Source organism: Spea bombifrons, chromosome 3, assembly GCF_027358695.1.
Source record: "Spea bombifrons isolate aSpeBom1 chromosome 3, aSpeBom1.2.pri, whole genome shotgun sequence".
NCBI classification, from domain to species: domain Eukaryota; kingdom Metazoa; phylum Chordata; class Amphibia; order Anura; family Pelobatidae; genus Spea; species Spea bombifrons.
Genome location: NC_071089.1, coordinates 79,136,144 through 79,159,856, shown reverse-complemented (window position 1 = coordinate 79,159,856; position 23,713 = coordinate 79,136,144). Strand labels below are relative to the sequence as shown.

The window sequence follows — 23,713 nt, the reverse complement described above, 5'->3', positions numbered from 1 at the left end:
AGAAGCCTTTTTGCAGCATTACATGTGAAATAAAAGTAAATGTGTGAAAGCGTGAATCACACGAGTACGATGGAAACTATTGAATGCTCGCAGAACATCTGTGCATGGAGTTTTCAGTTTAAATTTAGTCTTAGGCACCTTTTTTTTACGAAACCTGTTCGTAGTTATGACCTTAAGCGAAATAGTTGATGGGAAATAAAGTAACACTTTATTTCCTCTATAAAAAAGGAAAATGAATGAAAGTTAAAGGAAACAGCAACTCATATGACTATAAATTAATTAAAAAAATACAATGCAACATTGTCATATAGTCTTCCAAAACCGATATTGCTTTTAAGATGAAAATAAGGGCCCTTTGGGATCTTAAAAGCTTATGGAAGTCTGCCTCTTTTTTGTGAATATGCCTACTTACTAAAAGCTATGGCATGCTTCTAAAACTCTCTAATTAAATATTAGTCTAGTACCTGTCATTGTAAGTATTAATGGAAAACATTAACTCTAATATATACAGTGAAGAATGCTGAGTCTTATGTATTTATTGGCCAGAATGAAGGCCTGCCTAGAACATTGACTACCTCTTTATATTCCAAGGCCTTTTGGAGTAAATTTGTATTTACGATATTTGGTAAGCTTCCAATTATAGGCATACTCTACCATGCCATCCTATTTATAGATTTTCTGTAGACATTATGTCATTTATCTTACTAATAAGAATTATGTAAAACAAATCTCTCAATAAATGCTATTTTAAGGCAAGACAGGAGGCTTCCTATTTTGCATATCTTCCTTTACTTCTCACCAATAGCAGCAAAGAAAGAAACATTGATAAAGGAAAAACAACCAATAGGCATACACCACAAGGTATATACACCCTAGCCAGTCCTTCCACTTCCTCTTTCTTTGCTGCTCACCGATAGTGACAGGTCAGATTCGTTTATTACAGATTTCTGTTTTAATAATATTTGATCTATTATCCATTACTGTGTCTTCTGTATGTTTCTTGCCTTTTATGGAATGTTTCCCATAGGCTTTATTCCTTGTCATTTTAGTCCTCTCCTGAGGGCTTTTCGGTTTCTCCACTAGCCCCCCCCCCAAACCCCCCCCAGGATCAGTACCACACTTTCTGGTTTTTCTCTCTGCTGTCGGCGTTTCTGTCTGCCGCCGTTTTCGCTGTGCTGGTGGAGCCGCTGCCGGCGGTTTTCGCCGTTTTCGCGGGCTTTTCTTGTGCTCGTTTCCATCACACCATGTTGGTTTGACGGGGAGATCTCGCCTCCTTTTTTGACTCCTTGATGCCATTTTCGGCGGCCATGTTTTTGGTGGCGTCCGGATCTCGGGTATTTTCATGATTTGGTCGCCATTTATGATTTATTTTCAGTCTGTTTATATTTTCTACTCGTTTGTCATTTCTATTCATCTGTTTTTTATTGCAGGTCTCTCTATTTCAGAGCCCCTGAATTCTATTCTCTGTGTGCCTCAGAGTTTATTGTTGGAGCCTTTATTGCTTCTGGCTTCAGACAGACTGAGCCCCTGTCACACTATACAGGCTGAGCCCCTGTTGTGCGCATATATATTGAGGGCCATTATCACATTGGCTTTCGGCAGGCTGAGTCCCTGTCTCATATCCTTATATACATCAGGCTGAGCCCCTGTGATCCTATCATGTCCCAGGATAATGCCCCGAGCCAAGACGCCTTCATGGCATGGCTAGATTCCAAATCCTCCTCCTCTGTGGAGTCATTCATTTCTAAAATGTCGGCATCTATACCCCAGTCGGCCCCTCCTCCACCTCCAGCCCCGGTGGCTCCTTCTAATGTCATCTCAGACTCTGGGTCTGACAAGTCCGAGGAGGAGACTAGATCTTCTAAATGCCCCTGGAAGGGCAACAGTGCCTCAGCGGGCAAGGGCAAGGCTCCTGCCAAACGCCCGAAAATTCCTGCCCCTTCCCTGCTCTCCGTGCACCATGCTGCTGGGGATGAGGATTCCCTCCAACTACCCCTCTCCATTTTAGACGAATGGCAGGCAGAGGGTTCTGATAATTCTGAGGCGTCACTTAACCTGGCCTCGTCCAGGACTCTAGACTCACGATACGTACGTGAGTGTTTGGTGGAGGAACCCCTTCTTAATGAACCCCATCATTCCGGAGGCCCCTCGGTTACCCCCCACTCTGCCTCTACCTCTACGGACCTACCGGTCGTAGACCCCTCCGGTTCTGCCCTATTTGACCCCACCACAATGCGCCATCCCAGAGCCACGGAATGGGCTCCTCCTGAGCACATTGCGCTATATATTCACAAATGGCTGCGCAAACCGTTATCTAAGGAGGTGCGCAATAAGCTACGGGCTGAATGTCCCCGTCCCTGCATTCCCGACAAGGTGGCGCTCACTCCTGAGCTTGACCCTAATGTGGTCGCCCTTTTGTCCGCCTCGCGCTACCCTAGAAAGGGCTTGGAACAGGGTCTTAAATCCGCCCAGGATAAGATCCTGGATCTTGTTGGCCCCATTACCCAAATTTTGTCTTTAGCAGACAAGGCTTATCTCCAGGCCTCTCCCCTTGATCCCAAGCTTGTCCGGGAATGGGCTCTCCGGACTGTTTGCCTTCTGGGAAACGCCAACGTCGCCGTTGCCACAGAACGGCGTAAGGCGGTCCTGCTCCGTATGGATCCTCGGCTGGCAGAACTGGGCTCCAAAGATTTGGGGGCAGCCGCCAACGGAATGCTCTTTGGCGACGCCTTTGTCAAAGAGCTCAATCGTCATGTTTCCCTCCTGTCTTCGTGGAATAAAGCGAAGCTCTCCATGAGGAAGGTTTTCCAGCCAGCCCCTCGTTTTTCCTCCAGGGCTGGACGACCGCGGGGCCGGGTCGCCAGCCGTTACTCTTTCCAAGGCTCCAGATACCCCCAGCAGCCTCAACCGTCCTACCGTGGGGCTTTCCAGCAGCGACCCTTTCCACAACGTGGAGGCAGCAGAGGCAGAGCTTCTACCGGCTTCCCCAGAGGACGCTCAGGGTTCGGTGAGTACAGATGTTTCCTGTCTCTCTTCCCATCCACAGGTCGCTGGCAGGATCTCCCGTTTTTTCCGCAACTGGGTGCGGATTACGTCAGACCCTTGGATCCTCCAAACGGTTCGCGGGTATCTGATAGACTTCGTGTCTCCCCCGTTCCAGGTAAGCAAACCTCCTCCGGCGGTCAGATCCGCGTCAGACCAATATCTCTTAGAGTCAGAGCTCCGGTCTCTACAGGCCAAGGGAGCTATCGAACGGTCCAGGGGTCCCGTCTCGTTCCTCAGCTCTGTGTTCTTAGTCCGGAAACGCTCCAGAGAATTTGGCCCGTAATAAATCTCCGGTCCCTCAACGCATTCGTGGCTTACCGTCACTTCAAAATGGAGGGTATTCACCTCTTACGGGACCTTATGTCCGAAGGGGATTGGTTCACGAGGTTGGACCTCAAGGACGCCTATCTCTCGGTCCCTATCCACCCGGATCACAGGCAGTTCCTTCAGTTTCTCTGGGGCGATCAACTTTGGCAATTCCGCTCTCTTCCGTTCGGCCTCAGTTCGGCCCCCTGGTGCTTCACGAAGCTCAAGCCGGTGATGGCTTTCTTCCGCTCTCGGGGGATTACGTGTATTGTTTACCTCGACGACATTCTTCTTTTCTCCAGGTGTCGGACTCTCCTCCAGGGACAGACGGATTTTGTGGTCCGGTCGCTACATCAGTTGGGCTTCATCGTCAACACGCTCAAGTCCGAGTTGGTTCCTCGTCAGCGGATTCAGTTCCTGGGGTTCATCATAGATTCCAAGGCGGCTATGCTGCGTCTCCCGAGGTCAAAGATGGTGACTATTCGGAAGGAGATCCGCGTCCTTTTGCGGAAGGAGGTTTGCTCCCTTCGCATGCTAGCTCGAGTGGTGGGTCTGCTTTCAGCGTCCATCCAGGCCATTTTTCCAGCCCCTTTGCACTACCGGGCTCTCCAGCGCTTGAAGGCGCGACACCTCCGCTCTCTCCCTTCCTACGATCAGCCGATCCGGCTTCGTCATATGGAGGCCTGGAACGGCCGGGCCATATTCGGGTCCCAGCCCGATTTCATCCTGGAGTCCGACGCCAGTTCCCTAGGCTGGGGTGCAGCATCCCTCACCGAGGCAACGGGAGGCTCCTGGTCGCTGGAGGAGCGATCCCTCCATATCAATTGTCTGGAGCTGATTGCGGGCTCGTTCGCTATCCACAGCTTGGCAAGGGACCGTTCCGATTGCTGTCTCCTTCTCCGTATGGACAACATCTCGGCGGTGCGGTACATCAACCGCCTAGGAGGTACGCGCTCCAAGCTTCTCGCAGATCTGACGAAAGGCATCTTCGATTTTTGTCTCCCTCGCAACATCACCTTGCAGGCGGAATACCTTCCGGGTCCGGAGAACCTGTTAGCAGACTGGTTCTCGAGACATTGGAGAGATGCAAGCGACTGGAGGCTTCACCCGAGGGTCTTCCAGGACATCCTGCGTCTCCGAGGGCCTCTACACCTAGACCTCTTCGCGTCGAGGACGAACCGCCAGCTCCGGGAGTTCTTCAGCTGGCTTCCAGATCCGGAGGCCCTGGCGACGGACGCCTTCACTCAGGTTTGGCCGGTGTCCGGCGCTTATGCCTTTCCCCCCTTCGCCCTGATTCCTCGGGTCGTCCACTTTCTTCGGCGTGCAGGAGGCTCCTTGGTTCTGGTGACTCCGCTTTGGCATGCGCAGCCCTGGTTCCCGGCTCTGCTGGAACTGTCGGTTCAGGATCTGTTGGCCATTCCGGTGTTTCCGTCTCTTCTGACGGACCCGGAGGGGCGGTTTCACCCCCTCCTCCTAGAGGGACGCCTATCTCTGGTCCTGTGGACAATCTCGGGGGACCCCAGCTTGTCCAGGGCCTATCGGAGGTCACTCAGTCCCTGCTCCGAGAGTCTTGGGCTCCGGGCACCCGGAAGTCTTACCGGGCGGCTTGGGGACGATGGGCTTCTTGGTGTTTGGGACAACACATGGATCCCTATTCGGCCCCTTTAGAGGGTGTTCTTAATTTCCTGGCAGGTTTGTTTCAGGAAGGTAAGTCTTATAGGACTGTTAACCTTTTTCGGTCAGCCGTTTCTGTTGGCCATGTAGGCTGTGGGTAAGGCTCCTTTGGTGTGCCGTTTGCTACGGGGCATTCGATTGTCCAGGCCTCCGGCCCCTCGGTATGACTCCCTGTGGGATGTGGCCCTGGTCCTGGATTTCCTTCGGGCCTGGCCCGATAACGATTCCCTGTCTTTACGTCAGTTGTCAGCTAAACTTACCTTGCTCTTATGTCTTTTGTCTTTTCGCAGGGTCTCTGACGTTCGGGCTTTCGATGCCTCGGCTATCTCTTTCTCGCCTGACGGTATTCGCTTCTCCATTCACAGGAGGACTAAATCTCTGTCCTCTTCCGTAGCCTACCCTTACCTGTCCGACGATCCTAAACTTTGCGTTGCCAGATGCGTTCGGGCTTACCTGGCACGTACGTCGGCCCTTCGGTCTCCCTCTTCTTCTCAGTTGCTCATCTCGTATGTTCGGCCTTTTCAGCCGGTCTCGAGCCCTACCTTAGCCAGGTGGGTTCGTTGGTTGCTCTCCCTGGCGGGTGTAGCGACCTCTTTTGGCGCCCACTCGGTCAGGGGTGCGGCGGCCTCGGGCGCTCTTCGGGCTGGGGGGGCCTTGAGCGATATTTTGTCGGCGGCGGACTGGTCTCGTGCTGCTACCTTTCGCACCTTTTACTTTCGTCCGCTATCCTCTGCAGTTCCCGCGTTGGTGTCGGGCGTTAAAACTGCAAAATAGGAAGCCTCCTGTCTTGCCTTAAAATTGGAAATTATTCTAGCCTGGGTGCCCGAATAATTATAATTTTAATAAAGACAGGAGGCGAGTACTTTCCCTCCCTTCCCTCCCGTTTAGCTTCGGGATCCATGGTGAGGTAATTTTCGTTTGTGGTGTCTTTTACTCCTGTTATTGTCAATAGTGCATTTCGGCGCTTTTGTGGTGATTACTGCCTCTGATATTACAGCTTCTGTGTACCTGTGCTCTCCCTTACCGTATCATTGGTATCTGGTACTGTTACGTGTTCTCTTTGCTTTTCAGCTTGATGCCCTGTCCGGGTGGTACCCCTCCGGGTTGAGATCCTTCGTTACCTGCTGTTGAGGTTCTTTCCCATGCGGACTCCCCTGTTCCTGTTTGGAGCCTGCCATGGATCCGGTCTTCTTGTTGTCGGAGGTCGTCGGCTGTTCTTCGCCTTCTTCCGACTTCTGGTTGGAGTTCCAGTTTGTGTCCGGTGTTCGTCGCCGGTGTTTGGATGTTCTTCGTAGGTTCCGGTTCGCAGCGGTCGCAAGAGGAAGTGGAAGGACTGGCTAGGGTGTATATACCTTGTGGTGTATGCCTATTGGTTGTTTTTTCCTTATCAATGTTTCTTTCTTTGCTGCTATTGGTGAGAAGTAAAGGAAGATATGCAAAATACTCGCCTCCTGTCTTTATTAAAATTATAATTATTCGGGCACCCAGGCTAGAATAATTTCCAATTTTTCCTTTGGAGCTGTTGATTGCAGTGTTTGGTATAGATAACTAAGGTGACTGTCCCTTTATGTCACGGTGGCCTTTTTTTAAATGTGGTGCCCATTATTGTATATATTATACGGTCTCCCTCTAGAATAACTGTAAGATATATAGATAGATAGATAGATAGATAGATAGATAGATAGATACCAAGTGTATTTTGAAAGCCTCCCGGATGTTTTATATGCAGAATAGTATTTGCAGTGTCATTCCATCACCGCTGACTGATTTTGTCTGTATAAATTACATTTTCAGAAATGTTATGGCATAGGAGATTTTGTTCTTATTTCTGAGAAAATAAATGTCAATTAAGATGCGGTGGTAAATGTAGAATCCAGAATATGAGATGCAAAACCAGAAACTAAAAACTGCTTACGTGTGATTTTGAGTTACAGGATTTGATATATTGAATTACTGGGTTTTATTGACTTTTGCTTGCGAGTAAATATTTTATTTTTATGAAACCAAAAAGAGCTCTATAAGTACTAGGACAGAATTCCTTCATTTATCTGTTAATTTAATTTAGATTAAATTAGCAATGCACTGAGTGCTGTAAATGACCAATATTATTATGCATACTTCTGAATTTATTTTGATAAACTCATTTTCTAGTTGAGTTTCCTGCTTTTTGAGGATTTGTCTACTTCTTAATGCTTTAGTTTGGCTGGAATCTGGCTAAGCATGTGTAGTTTCAGAAAAGTTCATATTCTTGATTGTATCCTGAAATTAATTTTGTACAAAAATGGCAATTACATGGGTTACATGTGATTTATGTTTCTCTTTAGTACAGGTGAGTGAGTATACATAAGATAATACTTCTGAAATAAGCTAAACTTTTCAAATTCCATAGAAGTAAGGCCTAGCCTTTTTTTAATGTGCATTATAGCTATCAATATCACTTCTGACTTTGGCAAAATCATAAAGCACTAAGTAAGTAAGCCTTAGAAAGGCATAAAACATAAATATGTATTACATATTCCAAGTTATCTATTAGCCAGCTTATTATTATCTGGGATTGGAGTGCTAATGCAAAAAGGAAACTAATAGTCTGCATTTTTCCTCCTGTATTTCCTCCTGTATCAAGTACCTGTTTCTTTACTGAAATATCCAGATAGCTTGAATTTCTTACAAAGCACTGGGGCATTGCAAATACTATTTGCATTATGTTACTGGAACAGTTCTGAAAAAGAACATGGCAAAATTACGTTTTGTTGTAATATCTCCTCCTTTTAATAGATTCACTAACTTGTTTATTCTTAGTCCGTATAGGAAAACAAGACAGATATGAAATATGCTTAGACAGCAGTTGTCAGATGAGAGATATTTGCATCCCGGGCTACAGTGTTTACATATCACAGAAAATACTTAAAAAATAAAATTATTTTCTATGCATTTCTCAGGACTGGAAATGCAACTATTTGGCAACTTTTTTTAATTAATTACAAATCTCTGGACTGTCATCAGCTAACAAGTGACAATTAATGAAATGAACAGCTTGGTGCTAAGCACAAAAAACTTAAATGCAAAGGAAATATATTTAGTATCCCCTATGATGTATATTAACACTACCTTATTGAATATTTATTCCATCTGAATGGCAGTAAATGATAAAGGGTTATTAAGACAATTAATGGAATATCGTTGAATTCACATATTGTTTGTTATTGGAGCTCACTACTAACTCTCTCACCATTCCTGGCAATCCTCTGTGCCAATTGCTCCACTGGCTCCCATACCCTTCAGAGTCAAATTCAAACCTGTGACCTGGACATACAGAGCCCTTAACTTTCTTATATCTCTACACTCCCATTCAAATCCACCGTTATATGCCCTCTTCTCTCTTCTATCATCATTACCTCTTCCCACTCCTGCGTCCATAATTTCACCTGTGCTTTACCCCTTCTCTGTAATTCCCTACCCTTTTCCATCAGAATCTCTTCTTCGTACACAAATTTCAAAAGCTCTCTGAAAACCTACCTCTTTCGAGAAGCATAAAGTAAAGAAAGTGATTATGCTTTTCAGATTGTACTGAATTTCTTTGAGAAGAAGGAAGGCATTCAAAGAGGAACATATTTCTTATTAAATGCAGTTTTCTTGAAAATAAGTGGCAGCCATGAAGGGATATACCCACCTCTTCTGTTTTTGACTTTTGTTATATTTTATCAACTTCACTAAACTTTTTTTTATGCATTTACATGGTATAAAATGAATATTACTATTATTTTTATATGGTGTCACATAAATTGCAACCATATGAGGCATAAAACTGATCTAGGTGAAAATATGAATAATTGTATACAGGATTAAATATTTGGTATTTAATATATTTTGGGAAAATACAATTTTGGTAATAATAAATCCAGTTAAAATAGTGTAATCTGATCAAACAGGATTATATTTGATTGAGAGACAAACTGCATCTGGAAAATAATGCATTCAAATGCATCTAAGAAAATGTAAAGAGTCAGAAATACTGTGCATTGCTCATTTTGTCTTTCAGCAGATTATACTTTGTTATCCAAACAAGCTCAAGGTAAAACAATTTCCAAATGTAAATAATGAAATCCATTTTCATATGTCAGTTTCTTTATTTACTTATATTCAGCCCATTTTAATCATTAATATGTACACGTCACTTAAGTTTTTTATTCAACCTACATAAGGTTATAAATGTACAGCACCTCCATCTGCAAATACAAACATTATTTTAAAATATAAATCAATTCCCGACCTGTCCGTACTATTACATGTTTTCCAGAATACAATACTGTGCAATGCCTCAAATATTAAACTAGTAAAGTATTTGCTACCTATCAAAATCAGATGCTCACCAATAAATATTGCACACTTTTTTCCATTCTACAGAGCAAACTGCAGTCAGGCATTGCTTATTTCCCTAGGTTTATTAAAACTTCAGTGGTTTGAAGACACCAGGGACCTCTGTCTATACATACATAAAATGTTATTCTGGACCTCTTTTTATGATACATTTCCGACTCAAAAAATTGTGTGGTCTTGTCATTTTTATAGGAATTTAATTGTGCCACAAAGATGAAAAATCAAATACGCTTGTCACGGAAGACCCTTAAACACAACAGCAGCAGGAGCAGCAATGACTAGCCTCTGCCTTGCCGACTCACATCTTGATGTTAAAGAGAAGGTGGGCGGGAAAGGGTTAATGGTAAAAACCAGCTGCTCCCCCACAGGGTCCAGAGCAACTATACCTTAACTCCAGACCTGTTCAACCCACAATGTCATCCACTGGGTCATGGGAGCGGGGTCCTGACACGCCCTACTCCCCGTCCATTTCCCCTTTAAATGGGGAAGTTTCCTGTGATATCAGCAGGGACGCCCACCAATGTCAGCGGGAACACTCACTAACATCAGTGGGAACACCCCTGATGTCAATGGGACTGTCAATGGGCAGTCCTGGCTGGGTCCCTCTGGGTAGCCAGAACCTACAAGTTCCCAGGTATGGTTATGATTCTGTTATGGAAAGTTAATCATATTTTTCAATTCAAAACTGTGAAGATGCTAGGTGCTGCATCCTCTATGTGACCTGGTGCCTGGTCCCCTGTATGATTTTATGGCACACAGGACAGGACATCTAGCATCCTTTGAAGATGCCCTGCTTGGATGCACTTCATGCCCCATTAATGTTATGGTGGGATCTGGCCAGGATTTCAGATAACATTTATGACATGATGTGGCCTAATAATAAAATATATTTTATTATCGTCTTGCAGGATACCTTGTTAACCCTTAAACAAAGGCATTTTGCATGACAATACTATGACATAATGTTCTTTCTTTAGTCAGCTAAGCTTCAGGCATAGCAGTATTGTTTAATTACGTGGTCAATATGCATCTTATGTAATGCTGTACTATTTGTCCTTTTATGTATGTAGGATTATGATTAATGTCTGGTAAAAGCTTGCTAATGTAACATAAATGAGGCTAATGGAGCGCTGGGATTTGTTCTCTATATAATTCTAAGTTTTACTCCACTCTTAAATGTTCTTTGATGGAAATGCTTGGATCAGGTAAGATTTTAGATTTTTCTCTTAAACGTATCTTTTAATTCCCTATTTCTAAACATATAACTACAATAACAATAATTATATAAAATACAACTTCTTGTTGTATCCTTAAGTAGCGATGAATAATATTATAATTATAATGTCAAATCTTCTTACCAAGTAATTTTTTTCATGTAATATTGTAATGGGAGTTGTTTTCTATGGCCCCTTACTACTCATGCTTCTGTTTGTTCTCCTTGTTCTGTTCTATGTTATCTTCATTCTTGCTTTACTGGTTTCTTGGCACAAGATCATAGTGAGGCAGACGTTAGACATGTGCAAATGTGTCAAATGTGTTGCCCGGTGCCCTCACTCACTCTACCTTCTCTGCCAAATACTTTCACTTCTGCTCCTGCATCTTCTTATTCTTTATCTTCTCTCTTTCAACTCCTCTCTTCTTTAGGATCAGGAGGAGAGAACGTCAGAGGACAAAGAGAAAAGAGAGAAGAAGTGGTCGGCAGAAAAGGTAGGGAAACATTTAGGGCGCATGAGAGAGTGAGGTGGGTCTGGCCTTGTTTTCATGGTGTCGTACAAATCGTGGAATTCGCCGATATTCAGTATATTTGCAAGTCTAGCAAAAGTAGAACCACTGTCCATTTAGATAAGGCTGCACAGTCACCACCCTGTTCTGAGTGTAATAAAAAGACCTGTTGAGCAGTTATTAATTTGAAGTTCTACTTGAACGTGGGACCAAGTGGTTGTGTCCAGCTGTTTTGTAGTGTACTCTCAATCATGGGCGTTGGCTGATGCTAACATGGGCTTTCCCCATGTTGTTGCTGAAATATCAAATCAAAATGGATGCAAAGTAGAGAGTGGGCCATCAATAACAACAAAATACAATGGCCTGCACAAATAAAATTTCTGGGGATGGCATGAACTTAAGAAAAGCATACCTTTTATGTATGCCGGTGAACGTCTCCTCAGCTGCTAAAGCACTTTCACTGGGGCTTCTATGACAGAGTGCTGGCGTGACGTGACCTTCCGGTGCTCAGTCATAGAAGCCCCGGTTGAAGTGCCGTGTAGCAGCAGAGGTTATCTCAGCGCATGAGTCTGAAACACGGGGGACAAGTATGATGATGCATTGGTAAGTCTAGGGGGGCAGAGTGGCATATCAGGGGGGTATAAAGCATATCTAGGGGCCAGAGTGGCACATCAGGGAGGCAGAGTGCCATATAGGGGGTATAAGGCATTTCTGGAGGGCAGAGTGGCATATAGGGGGTTATAAGGCATATATGGGGGCAGATGTGCATAACTGGAGGGGGGAGGTTGGCAAATAAATCATAGTTTTTATAAAATATGAAAACATTTTTACATGTAAATTAATATTTCCTAGTAAAACTTTTTTTCTATAGGACAGTCTTATATTCAGGCTTTTTCTTTTTTTTTCTAAATTATTATTCAAATTTCAGGGGGTCAGTTTACAAGCAGGGTAATTTTACAAACTAGCAATTACGGTAATATAAATTGAAGAGCTTAATTTACAAAGGAGCTTCACATGCTGCATTGAATCTTATAATATTATCATGTCATATTACATAAAGACTAATTTTGGCAAAGAATGACTAGTTATAAAATGTTGCTATAATTTGAGAATACATATTTTTACAGAAACCATCTACATAGTTGATTTTAAAAAAACCAAAATAAAATGTTTTCAAAAAAATTAAAAAATTAAATGTCCCTGAACGCCTAAAAGAAGAATGCATATTTAAGTGTTCTTCAGGAGGCAAATTCTCACTGGCACACAGGAGATTAGCATTTCTACTAACAGTTACACTATCAGTGTTTGAAAGAATTGCACAGGCCCTAGTGATGCCACTGTTTGGTGGTCAGATAACTAAGGTCTAAAAATATTAAAAGGTAAAATCATCTCAAATATAAAGCATGTACAAAAATGCCAAAAATAGATAGAGAACATGAAGCTAAAACAGCTTTATATAAATGATATATTAATTATAAGATGGATTTGTAATCATATATAGTTACACCATTTCACTTGTTTATCATGTATACGGAACTGCAAAATGTATAATTAAAAAAAACCCAATTGTCTCGGCACAAAATGTTTTTCCTGCTCATTTATGAAAATATGAAATAGGTTATTTATGTTTTTATTGTTTATGCTCTGCCCTTTGTCTTTATTAATATTTAAAAGCCAATTCCGGTTATGTTTTATGCGATTTGCATAGATTTGCATCTATATTGATTCTGCATCTTTAAAGAATTCTAATGCTAAAATTATCTAGAAAAATTGCTTAATTAATTCTACAGTGTTTGGGAAAAAAATTACAAAGGGACCTCTGAGGTCTTGAAGGCATATGTCACCTAATATGAATCAATAAGGCATATGTTGGGGTGCACATATACATTGCTGGTTAGCAGTGCGTAAGGTGCTATATCATAAAAGGGCTGCTCTGGGACTTATTGCAGAGTAACTGAATATTACTGTGCCTAGATAAATCATACATACTGCAGGGCAGCACTTTACATCTGCTGGTTGGCAAACTTTGAAATGTATACAATATGTGTCTGACATCCCTATCTGGACTGAATACAATATTATCCATCCTGGCAAAAAAGACTATAACAACAAAATATTGTGTATATTTTACAGTTTTCATGAATGATCAAACGCATATCAAATACTAGGCCAGGAACTGTAGACTTAGATGACACGTATGGCAACAGCAAATGTAGTTTCCACTTTGTTGTTTATGCTGTATTCATTAGAGTTGGCACATATTCTATTGTCTTGTTGTGCACTTTATATTTTATTCATACGCTTATCTAGCCATTCTATCATATCCACATACATGGAGTGATGTTTTCTTTTTTATTCACAGACCAGCATGTATAAGAGTTTGTATTTTCTATGGCGAGGCATTTGCTTCATTCTTTTTTACCCCACCAACCCATGGGAAATTTGCTGTAGCATCTTGTGATACAAGATACCAGCCAGTTGTGATTGCTTACTCCTACCCTGGGGTCTTGAGTCATGAACCATTTGACTAGAACGTGCATTCCAATACTGGTCAAGCCATAACATTACCCTTTGCCCATAGCTAGAGTTCTAAGAAGTGCTTCAATCATGCTAGCATCCACTAGAGAAACATAATTAAGTTGGCATTAGAGAGCTAAAACATTTAAATGAAAATGTATAATGACACCACCACAAAAATATACCCCTTTTAATCCACTACCATTTTTTGTAGATGGATATTTTTTAGGAAATCTATTGGCTAAGAAATATTGGGAGTTACTATATTTTACTCTCTAAAAGTTTACTTACTTCTTACATGTTACTTACTTCTTATATTTTACAAAAACGTAATCAGTGTTTTTTAATCCAAAATAACCAATTAGTAATTGGTAATTGATGTAACAGATACTACAAAGTAGTAAAAAGTAAATCTTCTAATTACAACATTATTATTCATATACTTCATTATGTATATATATATATATATATATATATATATATATATATATATATATATATATATATATATATACACATATACAGTGGATATAAAAAGTCTACACACTCCTGTTAAAATGCCAGGTTCTTGGGATGTTAAAGACAAAGATAAATCATGTCAGAACTTTTTCAACCTCTAATGTGACCTATATCGTGAACAATTCAATTGCAAAACAAACTGAAATCTTTGAGGAGAACTCACAATAACCTGGTTGCATAAGTGTGCACACCCTTAAACTTATACTTTGTTAAAGCACCTTCTGATTTTTACAGCAATCAGTCTTTTTGGGTAGGAGTCTATTAGCATGGCACATCTTGACGTGGCAATATTTGCCCACTCTTCCTTGCATAAACGCTCCAAATCTGTCAGATTACGAGGACATCTGGGCAGACAGCAGCAGCAGTGCCCCCCTGATCACCACAATTGTGGCAGTGCGGGGGCATTTTGGATGATGTACCAGGTACTTCACAGTACTGTTAAGCCCACTTGAGCATGGCGTACCTGGTACGTTACCAGACGTGAAGGGGTTAAATAATGACATGCTAATGTTTCCATCAGGACCAGTATTAGAGCCATTTGGTTAAGAAATTTGGTCAGTCACTACATTGAATATTCATGATGGGCTAGTTGAAGGTTAATATTTCAATAATTTTAAGGTCAGCTCATTAAGAAAGGTCCCGGGTATGTTAATACCAATATTATTCATAATACATAGATTTAAATGGACATTTTGGACAACCTCTCCTTTCTCTTTATTTTTATATCTTTACTTTTATAGGGACACAGGTAAGTGTCCTATAACAGCCCCATTTGAGATTGTACTGTGGTAAAGTAATGGCTGTGGTAATGGCTTAGCTATAAGACTAGGGGTTTCTTCAAGTGTGTGAATCGCAAGGCCTGTATTAATCAGGTTAGAACAATCACTGAATTCACCTCCAAAACTACAAAAATGGCAGTTGTATTGCTTGCAATAACGTTATATTGTATATTTAATAGAATGTGCTTGTGGTATCCAATAGGGTAGACAAACAGATCATTGAAAGTAACGATTTTGGAACACCTAGGCCTCACTCGTAAGGAGTGTGACAAAGATTGTCTCACCAACCACTGCAGAAATTGCCTGAAAGGATCCTGAATGAATAATACATTTAAGAGAATAGAGAACATTCCCAGTACTTGGAGGAGAGGAGATAGGATATTTATATTCTGGAGTATTTTTCATAAGCATGTATCTTCATTCTGGTGTTGTGACACTTTTTATAAAGGATTAAGTATAATTAATTTTTTATGGAGGTTTTATTGCATTTTATATCTTATCTGTTTGGTATAAATAAGGTGTATATATATATATATATATATACATATATATATATATATATATATACACATATATGTGTTTACTTTTATTTTACATATGATATATGTGTGGTCGATTAAGTATAAAGGCTGCTATGGCATCTTGAACAGTACTTAACCCTTTAAAATTAGCAATAACAATATTAAGTGTACAATTGGTCAAATTAAAAATGTACACAGGATTTAATACAGTCGGGACACGACCACCAATCACTCTGATGAAGTGTAAAATGAAAAGCATTGGACTCCCTTTTTAATCTTTTGAGCTACCGTATCTGCTTGCTTATGTCACTCCCAGAAGTACAGCATAGTCCCGATACGCAATGATCTAGTGCAAGGACACTAGTTTATAGGCTCAGAAGAGTGTGGACAATTCATTGTAAGTTACTATCAGATGCACAACATTAAAGACCATGGAATTCACAAAGTGGAAGGCAATTGATTTGAGGATAAAAGTCAGTTCTCTCCTAGTGGATGTGAATCACTTTGTCTCCTCAACCATAGGAGTCACGTTTGTGAGTACAACCATCAGTCTTCTCTTTGATATGTTTTTTTTTGTTTTTTTTTAACCTTAGATATTGCACTATTATTTTGATGCTCTTCCTGTAGGTTTATATAAATCTATGTGTAGTGAAATGTAATTTGTTGGGCAATACCTATGTGGAATCATCTCATTATTTTTATTTTATTGGGGCACTTTTTTCCCCACCATTTCATTTCACCCTTATTCCAGACGCTGTCGTTGGTCTCTGTTCATCAGTTTCACTTTTTATGGGTTTCACATTACATCAATTGTATATTTTAAAGGTCCAAACACAGAGAGCCGTTTTTCCCTTTATTGTTACCTTTATACAGCTAAATTGTCTGTTTTTTTCCCTTTAGCAGCAGGCGTTTTTATGGTGACTACTAGTATATTTTGCTCATCCTACACTTTCTGTGGTCATCTATAAACCTGAAGTACAATTTTCACATAGGAAGACATATGTACCTTCTTCAGTCTCTCCAATTGAAGGGTCACACAGAAGTGTCTACAAACAGGCCACATTATAAGAAAAAACATATCTTGTTGCGTTGGAATACATTGATAGGATTCTCATACCTTTTCTGGATTCAAAGTTGTTATCACCCAAACACAATGTGCATTGTCTTCATATTGAACAGGATAGTTGGGTGATGTGATTGTTCCAGCTGGCCCTTGGAGGTTCGATCCACAAGTTCTTGCTGTAACAATATTGTCATTGTAAGCTTTATTCATACCTTCACAATAATTAATATAGATAGATTTTAAAAAGTATCAAATGACATACATATTTGAAAAAATGTGGGCGGTGCTCTCAATGTTTTTAAATGAAAAAATGCAAAACTGAGACACAGCTCTCATCTCTATGCATGTGATTGGCTGTATAGGCGATCGACTCACGGAGTGGTCTGCAGTAGAGGACTGCATTGGGAGGTGGGTCCCGCGGGTGTCTCCTCTCTTGCTCTGCCCAGGAACAAAATGGAGTCACGTGAGTTCTCCGGAGCAAGAGGAGAGACGCTGTGAGGGAGCAACTCAAGGGCAGCCTTGTGGGACTGCGCGGGAAATCTGCAGTTCAGGTAAGGAGGCGAGTTTGATTGGACACAAATGTGGCGGGAGCGGAACACCCACATTGCGGGAGCAGGCGGGATTGAGCAACAAATCAGCAGGAGTGGGCGGGAGCGGGATTAAAAGAGCAGTCTCGCGCAGGGCTCTAGTCTGCAGCAGCGGTGGAAATCTTATTACAAAGGTATTTTTTGTGTTGAGTAAAAAGTTTGCATAATGAAACATATAACCCATGCACTTATCCATTTAATGCTAGTTAGAGGAACATTTTGTGAAAAGTCCAGGAGAAAAGCAAATCTGCTCAATCTAACACAAAGATCCATTTCAGTGACAACAAGCTCAGTGCTTGATATACATGGAAGGAACGTGGAAAGTACCCATCTGGTGTACCTAAAGACCTTGTCAGGTTGGTTATATATAGAATGGCTAGTAAAACCGCAAAAAGGGAGGAACTATTAGGGTACTGAATCATCAAGCCAGAATAGCTGACTATTGCCAGTGTTTACTCAATTCCACAACTATTGTTGGAGTTTAGGTAGGTGAGAGAGTCCCTGTCAGTGATATAATGTGTGATAGTATTTAAGAGGTTTTAATAATAATAAAAGTGTCCTTTCTGTTTTTCAGTAGCTCAGTTCCATAATATACCTGTAACTGTTCAGACACAAACTAAAGTAATAAGCATAACTGGGAACCCTCTAGGTTTAATCCAGAACCTGTGGGTGAAACACTGCTTCCTCGGGTCTCTGGGTCACTCACTTCCTTGTCCAGTGCAGCGGAGCAGCATTTAGCCAATTTCTCTCCCACTCCCAAACTTTTGTTTCCGCCTGCATGTATAACACCACCCCCCTACAAAGTCATTCCCTAAGAAGAGGAAGAGTTCCCAGGTTTGGTAATAGGCTTTGTATTTGCCTCAGTTATTTTGTAATACAGATTGTTTAGTAAATATGGTGTCTCATAAGTTGGTAGAACATGTCATTAAACAGTGTGTACTAAATAGAATGGAGACGCTTAGTTGACAGATGCAATGAACTGCACTGTCACTTTCCACTGTCTCTGTCATTCATTTCCATGCCAATTGCTCAAGGTTATTAGTTACTGTACCTTAATAAATATGAACATCATTATTTGGGGTTTGAAATCTTGTATGTGTGACAGTTATTCTGAATTAATACTGGGTTAGATATGAAAATGTAGAATGATCACCCAGTCTTGAAACTAAATGTTTACATTTGTTTCCCCAGAAAAGCACTTGGTCGTATATAATGGAAATGCATTAATACATATAGAAAGCAAATGGCAAATAATTCATGTACTTTTTAGTACTTTGCTTTATCTACATGAAAGAATAAATGCAGAAGGAAAATACTAATTGAGGAATGTAGCAATTTTACCGCCATAACTTTAAGATGTAAATATTGCCTAACCTCTTTGTAAAACAGAAAAACATGTTGGGATATCTATCACAAAAACTTATCCAGAGAATTACACTTTAGGTAATTAACAAAAAGTTTTTTGAGTATATAACTAAAATTCTATAATTGTCTGTTAATACTGTACAGGAGATGAATAATGTTGGCATAAGTAAAGGAGCTTGGTATTATTATTTTGGAACAACTAAAGAGGTTGTATTTGCTTGTTTACTTTGCAATACCTGCTACCTAACCAACAGGTTGAATTCAACTTCCTCCCTCACCTGTAACTTGCAAAACTGAGATCCTCACAGAACTCAAGTAAAGAATGAAATAATAATAATACATAAAAACGAAATAAAAATGTCATAAAAGCTAAAATAGTCCTTACTTAAATATGTTACATATGGTTATAAATTTAAAATTTTAAAAATGTATACATTATCTATTCAACTTGCCATATTTTGCAAAATGATAAATATTATGTATTTTAACCATTATCTAATAAATGTCTGTTTTATAGAGAAATAAATATAAAACATTTTGCCTTATTTTGTAGCTGCAATATTGTAATATTGAAACACCTTGGCAGGGAACCTATGATTTCTAAATGACTTTATTTGAAAAGCAAATCTGAACAGCACAATTTAATTGCACAATTTAGCTAATTTATGACATCAGCAGCCACAAATTCTTCTATAATTGATGATTGTCAACAGGTTTTTTTTTGCTTTTTGTTTTTCAATTCAATGTAAATGTATATATGTCATACAGAACACACCATTACCCTGTGATTCAATGATATTTCCACTCTCTTTTCTTTTTTTTACAAAAGGTACAATCTATAATTTGAAAGTATTTAAATTTGATTCTGCTTTTCAATGTACTTACCACGACAGATCGGTCTATGATCACTCCAAGCAGCCAGAGTGTCAGTTACTCGCTGACAAGTAATACTCTTTGAGCCCTGTAGCACATAATTATCATCACAGGAGAATTGGACATTGGCTCCCACTCTAGAAATGGTAAAAAGAAATATATATATATGTTTGTATCAAAGGCAGTATTATGAGGTGTCCAGATAATTTAGGATCTGTTATTACATCAGCTGAAGTGTAACTGCCAGCAAAATAACATAGCATCCTCACTTGATATGACTTGAATGGCAGTGTAATTGGTTCTTGAGGTAGAATTCTATGTGAAATCAGACAATACGAATAAATATAAGCTGCAGTTATGGTATAACAAAGCAGAATAATGTGTTGGGACAATTTTACTGGTGGAATTTTGGTATATTGTTTCTTTTTTCATGACGCACACCAGGGATGTACGCATTTAGAAGAAGCCACATTAGGGATGATACAATGGTAACCCTAACAATTCTAACATGTTACACTACTTTTTACTAGAAATAGGTAACAATTTTAAAGATTTTTTTTTGACAGGCTTCAGCGGAAAGTGCCATAAAAGCATTGATGAACATGCAGGTTTTGTCCGCCAATGTAACTATTGTAGCCTCTACAAACACTCATAAGCAGTAATACATTTTTCTCTGCAACAGTTTCCCAATGGCAGGGGTTGATCGTTTGGCTCATTTCAGGGATGTTTTAACCAAGCTCTACTTTCCTACTAACCCTTGTCCGCTTTCAAATATTTACTTTCTTTATTGTCCTTGCACTACACATTTTATTATTATGTCCTTTCTACCAAATTTTATTTTCTAGGGGTTCTCAAATGTCATGAAGCTTAAGTAAAATCTTGCTAATAATACTCATTCTCTGTATTTTATTTTATTTATTTATTTATTTTTAAATATGAAACACTATCAGACACTTGGAAAGCCAATATTCCTTAGTAGTACATACATCACAATTGAAGAATGAGAATTTGACCTTTTCTCACTAGAGTAGAAATGACAGGGTTATGCAATATCTAAAACTGTCTAATGCGAAAATCACAAAAATACCAGTTGCCAAATTATATTTTAAAATCGACTCAAGTCAAACCTTGAAAACGGCATAAGAAATGCTGAAACCAGTTAGGATTATTGGAGTGCCATGGCCCATGTTTGTCATGAACTTTTAAATAGATACTATACATCTTTATAGTTTTATCCTTCTTGTGGAGACACAAAACCATTTTTTTAAGATTAAATATTATTTTGGAAAGGGATTTCCAGAAACCTTCGGATATTATCTACATAGGGATCCAGAGACACATGTGAACATGCTCCATTTGTGAACTTTCCAGATACCTTGAAGCTATGAAAAGCTAATTAACACTTATGTTTTCTACATGTTTCATCTTTATAAAGTTGATACACTGCTTCTCCCATTGTTTATATTGACAAGCCCCTAGTGGACAGAATAATTAAATACTCCCAACAGTTTGTCTTGGATAGGTGGTGTTATTCATTAAAACTGTCTAATAGAAATTCAATAAAAAAAAATTAAACCTTGCTTTAAAGTTTCTCTTTAACTCATTGGGTACTGGCTATGTAAATCATTGGAAAGCAAAGAAGACTCACAGAGCCAGTCAGGTATCTGCTATGTAGCAACACTTTAGTGACCAACTAAAAATGATCACTTCCCTGGTATACTGAGTATTTAAATAATTCCTTTTCCTTTACAGATAAAGTTACGTCATGCTATTTTTTAAGTACAGAGCTCCATAAAGGGAGAAAAGAACCCTGTTGCTTCAGTGTCAAAAATAGGTCTAGGTGACTAATCCATCTTGGCAGGGCCACCACTTCGCAAATTGGCTTGATTATTAGAACCCTTGATAATTCACAGTAATAATTTTCTGGCTCAGCTACTTTATATAATTTATATACATTTATTAATGAAACCACAACATAGGCAACCAAGAAAAGAATGATATTAGAATTCCATGCATGTATGGGAGGAAACTTGAATTAGAGACATATATAGTAACTGATCAATTTACAGTTCAACAAATCATCCACAAGATTTCTAACATCAAATTACGTTGTTTATTTTCCTTAATGAAAGATATGATTCTATCCATGCTATTTCTACAGGAAGCAGTAATTTAGACGTAATCATCCACTTCCCTTTTCCGTTCACTTCATTTGCTCACAGTATGCCTTATAATGAAAATGAGCTCGAGAAAAAATATAAAATAATTTATTTCTCAGCTAACGAAAAGACCTATAAAATGTAGGTTAATTTTGATGTTTTTTTTTTCTCTTGATTATTATGAACTGTTCAGGAAATTTAAATAATTGCCTATGAATCATTTACTTTGATACACATATCATAAAAAACAATCCATAGCTATCTGCCTATTTATGTATCTATATGAGATGGGTACGTTATATTTTTAAAAAACAATAATATTAGTATAAAATAATAATTCTACTAATAATTATTAAAATTCCCTCTGTGAGTATAAGTGAAGCCGGACTTGTCTGTAGGGTAGACAAATCATAAACTATAATTATTACTCTATTGCTCATTATTACATCAATGCATAATGTATTGAATTTGTGCTATGTAAGCATTGCCCAAAGGTTGTTAGACATTGATAGATTTAATTAGGATGCTGTCCTAGGCATTACCAAGGGCAGCATCCACAGCCTCTCCTCTTCCCCAGACTCACCATGCTGATTCCTTCCGAATGCTATGCATCTCTGGATACAAAATCAGATCACAGTTCTCTGCCTCTGAAGGTTGTGCAGCACAGGAAGAACTATGAAGTTCGAAGCATGGAGTATAAATGGGACAGTTGTAAAGAGATTGCTTTCTCAACTGGTCCATCAAGCTGTGGCCTAGTGGAGAATCTGATTGCCCAATAGAACTCTGGTTAAAGTGGACAAGGGTTGTTACTCTTCAATCTATAGCCCTAGACCTACAGATCACACCACTATCCCTACTATAGTTACAAAGGCTGTCAAGTTAATTATTATTAGTAGTATTATTATTTATTGTTTTATATAGCACCATCAAATTCCGTAGTGCTATGCAATGGGTCATTCTTTTAGTTCAAATATTCAGGATTCACTTACATACAGACATACTAATGGACAGAGACTTATATTGTACAGTAGAAGCTGTAAGATGGAACTACTTGTACCTTTTATGTCTATGTACATAGAAAAGGGCAGATGTATATGACGTTCAAACAGATTAAATTAACTAGTGTTACATAATATAATTATATGTTATTACACAACAGACTAATGTTTTAATGATGGGTTCCTGCTAAATATTACAGTTTTTAAAAGCAAAAGCAATGTTACATTGTGCTTACCCTGGAATATATATCCTCCCCAGTATTAAATAAATACCTTTCAGTATTTCTGTATTCGCCTTTGGCAGTGAAATATTGTTTGTTGTTTATTAGCTTTTCTCTCCAAACTTTTAATTATTTCACAAACAACCCAGTAATTGTTTGATCCATAATTAATTGCAGTTCCTCATGACCAACACGATTTGCACCAGTGCGAAAATTGATAGTATATTTTATTTTAATATGCTATGGTAATATGCTATGCTGTTTTAATACATTACATGCCCCCATGAATTCTAATTAAATATCTGGAGCCGGAAGACAACAAATTTTAATTTCCTTTAGGATATCTATACATTCAGACCTCTAAATTATACTTAACGAACATTAATTGCAGTCAATGCAACTATTTAGTTGAACATTTACCCTTACATGCTAGTATTAGCATTGCTATCCATGTCATATTACAAAGTAATACATGACTGTTGTAAACATTTATACATGTAAATATTTATACTTTATTTGGCCTTTATGAGAATATATAATCTGCATATTTATGAATCATGGCACACTTTAGTAATTGTCATGCATTTGTGCTTATAAATCAATATATCCTTTCTGTTCACTAAGACTCAAATGTGTTGTACTACCAAATTACAAATTAAAACCAGCTCAAGGACTTGGCATACAACAGTAGTAACAGGAAAGTATATAGCTAATCAATCACCATAAAATGATGAACTAAAGCTAGGTTTTTTTGGTAAGACCAGAAGCTTTTTGTATTCTGCCCACTAAATGCTAAACTAAGGTGAAATCAATGAATATTTCAGAGTGCACGTAGTATTGAACAGAATAGTATCTAAATACTTCCAATATTAAATTCAAAATCAATCCTACAAACAGCTTAATGTTAAAAAGTATTAAAATGCATGTTTTTTTTATTAATCTGGGCTAAATATGGAGAGAAAGCCTATCTTGTTGAGTTATTTCTTC

At 39.3% G+C, this 23,713-nt stretch overlaps 2 protein-coding genes across 2 annotated transcripts in view; one reads left to right on the top strand and one right to left on the bottom strand.

Moving 5' to 3' along the window:
* Positions 1–23,713, bottom strand: part of CSMD1 (CUB and Sushi multiple domains 1) — a 645,996-nt gene that overhangs the window by 173,159 nt on the left and 449,124 nt on the right. The window contains exons 9-10 of the mRNA XM_053459630.1: positions 19,361–19,485; positions 16,578–16,699 (exon numbers count right to left, since the gene is read on the bottom strand). Of these exons, the coding sequence (XP_053315605.1) occupies positions 16,578–16,699; positions 19,361–19,485 (247 nt within the window). The remainder of the gene's footprint in view (positions 1–16,577; positions 16,700–19,360; positions 19,486–23,713) is intronic.
* LOC128483427 (uncharacterized) lies at positions 2,045–6,466 on the top strand. The gene is made up of 2 exons (XM_053459629.1): positions 2,045–3,007; positions 6,097–6,466. Exons 1-2 carry the CDS (start codon positions 2,233–2,235, stop codon positions 6,099–6,101), a joined length of 780 nt encoding a protein of 259 aa, XP_053315604.1. The 5' UTR covers positions 2,045–2,232; the 3' UTR covers positions 6,102–6,466.